Genomic DNA, 4,957 nt, shown 5'->3' with positions numbered 1-4,957 from the left:
CTGCAGTAAGGACTCAGCCTTAGTACATAAACATAACCTACATATACACTACAGGTCTGGCTGAATCAGTTATTCAATGAGAACATAAAAGGTCGGCCTCTTAAAGATGCTGTACTTCTGAAACCTAAAAACCAACATAAAACAAAATTAAATAAGCAGTAAAAATGCAGCCTTGCTTTAAGGTAAATCCTCATCATGACATGCCAACATGTTGACGTTGCTGATTAGCAGTTAACACAGTATATCTGATGCTGATGGAAATGTTTGTTTTTTCAGGTAGGCCATTTAGTCATGAACCAAAGTATTGGACAAATTCTAATTTGGTCTTGACGACGGCACTAGTTGCAAAAAAGGTGGCCAACTAACAGAATGACATTACCATCCCTAGAGCCATGCTAATGAGATACACAAACTATAAAACCCTTATTTAATGAATGAACTAAAACTAGCGAAGACTAATGCTTCTGATTATAAATCCAGAAAATGATCTTTAGGTTTTTTTTTCTACAACTGGCTACGTTTATGACAATATTTATGGGTGTACATGTTCAGATGTTATCTTTATTGTTATATTGTAAAATATTATGGAGATACAGATGAAGGAGCATCAGGTTTAGGACAGAAGCTTTGGACCACATTTTGGTCAAAATGTCTTGCTGGTGGCATACAGTTAATGTTCAGGGAAGACGTTTCTTCAGAAAGTGGGGTTAAGTTCAGGAGACAGTTTACAAGGGGGTGGACCAGACTGCCTGTCTAGAAACATTTTACCTAAATGGTAACACTAGCTGGGGCTCATTCAAACCATAAAAAGTTTTTGCTTGACTTCATTTTTTAGCTCAAATTATGAAAGGAGACTTAATACACAGTGAGAAAATGTGTTTAAGGAGAAGGAAACTGATCATCGTACTGTAAATACTGTACTAAATAAAAGAAAGAGTACATTGTGGTTACAATCTTACCTGAAAGGCAGCCCACTCCTCTGCTGTGTTCTTCCACAGGTAGAAGGTTGGTAAACCTGCTGGTCCAGGAGGTCCTGGCACCCCCTTTTTTCCTGGACTTCCTTCAGGGCCCATCTTACCCTGTGAGAGATGAAAAGGAAGTGGTACATTTATGCAAGACAAATCAATTTATATGGAATACTCACAGTTTCAAAATTACATCACAGAAGTGATTTGATGCAGGATTGGGGCTCGGGCATAAATGACATCCACATGGACTTAATGGAGGAAGGGACAGAAGTTAACAGCAGAAGCTTTAAAAATGTTGAAAATGAAAAAGAGCTTTAAAACAATACATAGCCTCTGATGCTATTTCAGAGCTGAACAGAACAGTGGTGCACTTAAATCCTCAAGAGCCAAGTGGACTAACTCAACACATCATCATAGGCTATTATGTCCTAAACAAGGTTCTCTTACCTTATTACCTTTAAACCCAGGCAGGCCAGGCTCTCCAGGACAGCCCTGTGAAAACAGTAACAACCCTCAATATAACCGCTCATGAGACAAAAACGCTACGAGGAAAAAGCACCATCCAAGATACAAAATAGTATTTATTAATTACTTTAATGTTTTTGACAATTAATCTAAAATATTTACAATTTAAGACTCAACTACTCCTTATTAGCAAAAACCTGTGACCTAAGAGACAAGCAAGGCACGGGGTCCTTGTAAAACCTCCCACTTTGTTATTTGACTGCCTGCTGAAAAGCAAAAGACTCAATTTAAGGTCTTGCTCCCAACACCTTGAATGCAAATAAAATACTGTAAAATGTTATGGCTTAAAGGGTATTGGGATATCCAGTAATTGTATGTTTAGGTTGGTTGGAACTATGTGGATCCTGCATGCACTGTGTACTTGAAAAGAAAACCACAGCACTTCATCTGTTGAGTCCATTATGTTCTATATCAGGACACCTTGGGGCATACTATTGCACTTCTGCAACGGCCATCAACGGAATATAGGAAATCCTGTGTTGAAGTCATAATTCATTTTCCATTGTTTGTTTGTGGTCAGTTTAACTCATGGTTAGTTAAGTTTCCTAAAGCAGAAGTACGGATGCTATTGTTAGCCGAAATGTAACACACCTTTCACTCTGATTCAAAACAAGTGTTTGCTTAAGGCGCCACGTTATACCATTTTAATGCACCTGCCATCCAACGGCCAAGCCATAGTACCATATTTTGTACTTCCCTAAACACATACTTTATAAAACATTAAGTTTGACACAATGCTTGTAGAGGCTAATGCTACAGGCTAACAAATATGCTAGAGAAAGACAGTATTAAGCCAACAGGCCGCTTCCTTCATGTTCCCCACAGCCGTCTTCAATCACAGTAATGGCGCTGAGTGATCCTGTGGATTTTATGGCAGCGTGACTCCAGAGACCGGCCCAGACCTGACCAGATGTGCAGTCTGGTTCTGGTTCTGGTTCTGTCTGCCCTGCAGTCCCTATGTTGAACCACCTCTTACACCAGGTAAACCTTCCGACTGGATAGTACAAAAGGACTTTACTCCTTAGCGACAATCTGATGACTTGGCAGCCGGAGCTGATTGTTACATTGAGTAACGCTATGACAAACTCCTTAACCGTGCATTACGCTTAGTGCTCAGACCGCAGCATCAAAGACATTTGGATCAACGTATGTTTGAGCAGTGTAACCTTCCCTGATCAGATTCAGATGGCAGCTGATTGAGAACAGCTCTTGTAAGCTGTAAAGCATAAACAGATATCACACTTTCTTCATTCACAGGGCTTGTCCTAACTTTTTTATCTCATCCAACAACACTGCTCTAATATGAAACATTAAATGTACAGTGGGGAAACCAGCCTTGATCCTGTTAATCAATATCCAGAAAACCTTAATAATATAAACTACAAAATAACAAACTACTAAAACCAATATTTTTTCATTAGGTAGTTCACATCAGGCAGGGCAACCTAAAGAGGACTGAAGAGGTCTTTTTTTTATGCTGTCGTTTGGAAAAGCATATTACACTTGAATATGTACAGTAGCATTAAAACAAAGATATTCAAGCAACAATAAGACCATAAGACCACTCACTTCCTGCCCTGGGGGACCCATTCGGCCTGGTGGCCCTCTCTGGAGCCTGTACTTTTTGCCATCTGAGCCCAGGACCAGGTCATTGTCTCTGGAAACAATGGTCACAATGCCAGGGCGCTCCTTGTCTGGTTGTTTTTCATTGTGCTTGGCTCTGTGATTGGTGGTGATGGGTGTCTCATCCTCATCTACTGCCTTTGCAGATGGACCATGGATAATGACATGAGGTGTAGGTGAAACAGACCTGGACCTTTCATCTGTCTCCTCCCTTAATTTGTTTGAGTCTGTGGATGTTCTGGGATCTGAAGGGATCTTCGGAAGTACAGGAAGTCCCACCAAGGGCTTCTTGGTGGGATTTCCCATGTCCAGATCAATGATGTCATCGGATGGTTTTCCAGGGAAAAGTGATGAAGTCCTCCCACCGGAGTCTGCCTTTTTGTCTGTGGTAATGTTCTCCTCCAATAGTTTTGATGAGAGTTCAGGTTTTCCCTTCTGGTTTCCCTTAAATCCATTTCTGGAGGGTTTCCACTGAGGGTTGACTTGTCCACCATTTTGGAAGATTGGATCCAACAAGTCAGTGTCCTCGTCCACCACAAAGACATCCCCACGACCTACCGAACCTTTGGACCGATTTGATCCTGAAGGTACTGTCCCGTCCCCTCGAGAACTCCCTCGTCGTAGAAACATATTCTGTGGAGAAACAAAACAAGACTTAGCGCTCATTTGAGAACAGATCTTTCACTTATTTATTTAAGTGGTTTTCTGGTCTATGTCATGTTTTGACATCAATAGCTAGATGGGGTACGGATGTCTTATTGCGTAGTAAAGTCAGTCTGGGGGGCAATAAAGATTACTCACATAAATGTCAACTTATTCCACTCTGTAATTTGCTAACAATCACTACACTCAGACAAACCAATGGTAAATGAAAAGTACTATATTGAGAATACAAACCTGCAGATTAGTTAAGCACAAATCAGAAAGAATCTGTACTGCACAGCACATCAAATCACTACTCAGAATAAGGAAGACCGCACACAAAATATGTTAAATCACCTTTTACTGCCAAAGAATGAAAAGTCATTATGCCACCAATAAAACTGGATGTTATAATGTCACAAGAAAACTTGTCTCCTACAACTTTCAGAGAAAACACTACTGTCGACCTTCTTCCCTTATTGAAAACTGTCAACTCTTCGCTGACATCTGGTATGATTTCATCTGCCTTCAAGTCAATCAGTTTCTCATCTTTTCAAGACGTTTACTCTTGACCCGTCTGCCATAAAAAACTGCAGATTACAATTCATTTTGTCACATTTCTTTCCAAAACACTTGCTGTCTTTAATTAACATTTCCGTGGTTCTGAGTTGCCTGTTGGGGCCAAACCACTGTAAATGTGTTTACTGTTAGCATATAAACTGTTCACACTGCTGGAGCCTCTACTGGATCTTTGACCTTCATTATGGGAGGTCAGGTATCACATCTACAATTGTAATTCTGTTACTTCTTATATCCCAGGCTCTTCTAATGCAACACCTGTCTTTGACTCTTCTTCTTCTACATCTCGTCTCGTCTCCCCTCGGGTGAAAGGAACTTCCCTCAGTTTCTGTCATAGGAATAAAACTGACTTATGATAAAACTATCCTATAATTATTTTCACTGTGAATCAGTTTGGTTAAGAACATCAGTGGTCAAAATTATTACTGACTCATGAAGTCTCAGCCACTTAAAAAAATCTTTCAAAACAAACACAGCAGTTTAAAGTTATGTGGTATTCAGAGGTGACAGGTAAAGCACTCAAAAATCAACATGCAAAACACCATGACCCGGGCATTTTCCTTTGCTTGTCATATTGTATTACATACTCACTCACACTCACTCTCTCTCTCTTTCTCTCT

The 4,957-nt window shown here is 40.1% G+C and overlaps 1 protein-coding gene across 1 annotated transcript in view; it reads right to left on the bottom strand.

Moving 5' to 3' along the window:
• The window catches only part of si:ch211-196i2.1 (collagen alpha-1(I) chain), a 103,036-nt gene that overhangs the window by 44,342 nt on the left and 53,737 nt on the right, over positions 1-4,957 (bottom strand). The window contains exons 7-9 of the mRNA XM_035668265.1: positions 3,063-3,749; positions 1,416-1,460; positions 960-1,079 (exon numbers count right to left, since the gene is read on the bottom strand). Of these exons, the coding sequence (XP_035524158.1) occupies positions 960-1,079; positions 1,416-1,460; positions 3,063-3,749 (852 nt within the window). The remainder of the gene's footprint in view (positions 1-959; positions 1,080-1,415; positions 1,461-3,062; positions 3,750-4,957) is intronic.

The sequence above is a fragment of the Morone saxatilis genome, unplaced genomic scaffold, assembly GCF_004916995.1.
Source record: "Morone saxatilis isolate NCDOM2014 unplaced genomic scaffold, NCSU_SB_2.0 Contig21, whole genome shotgun sequence".
Lineage (NCBI taxonomy): Eukaryota > Metazoa > Chordata > Actinopteri > Moronidae > Morone > Morone saxatilis.
The sequence above is the reverse complement of the archived record's forward strand: the minus strand, read 5'-3'. Positions and strand labels throughout refer to the sequence as shown.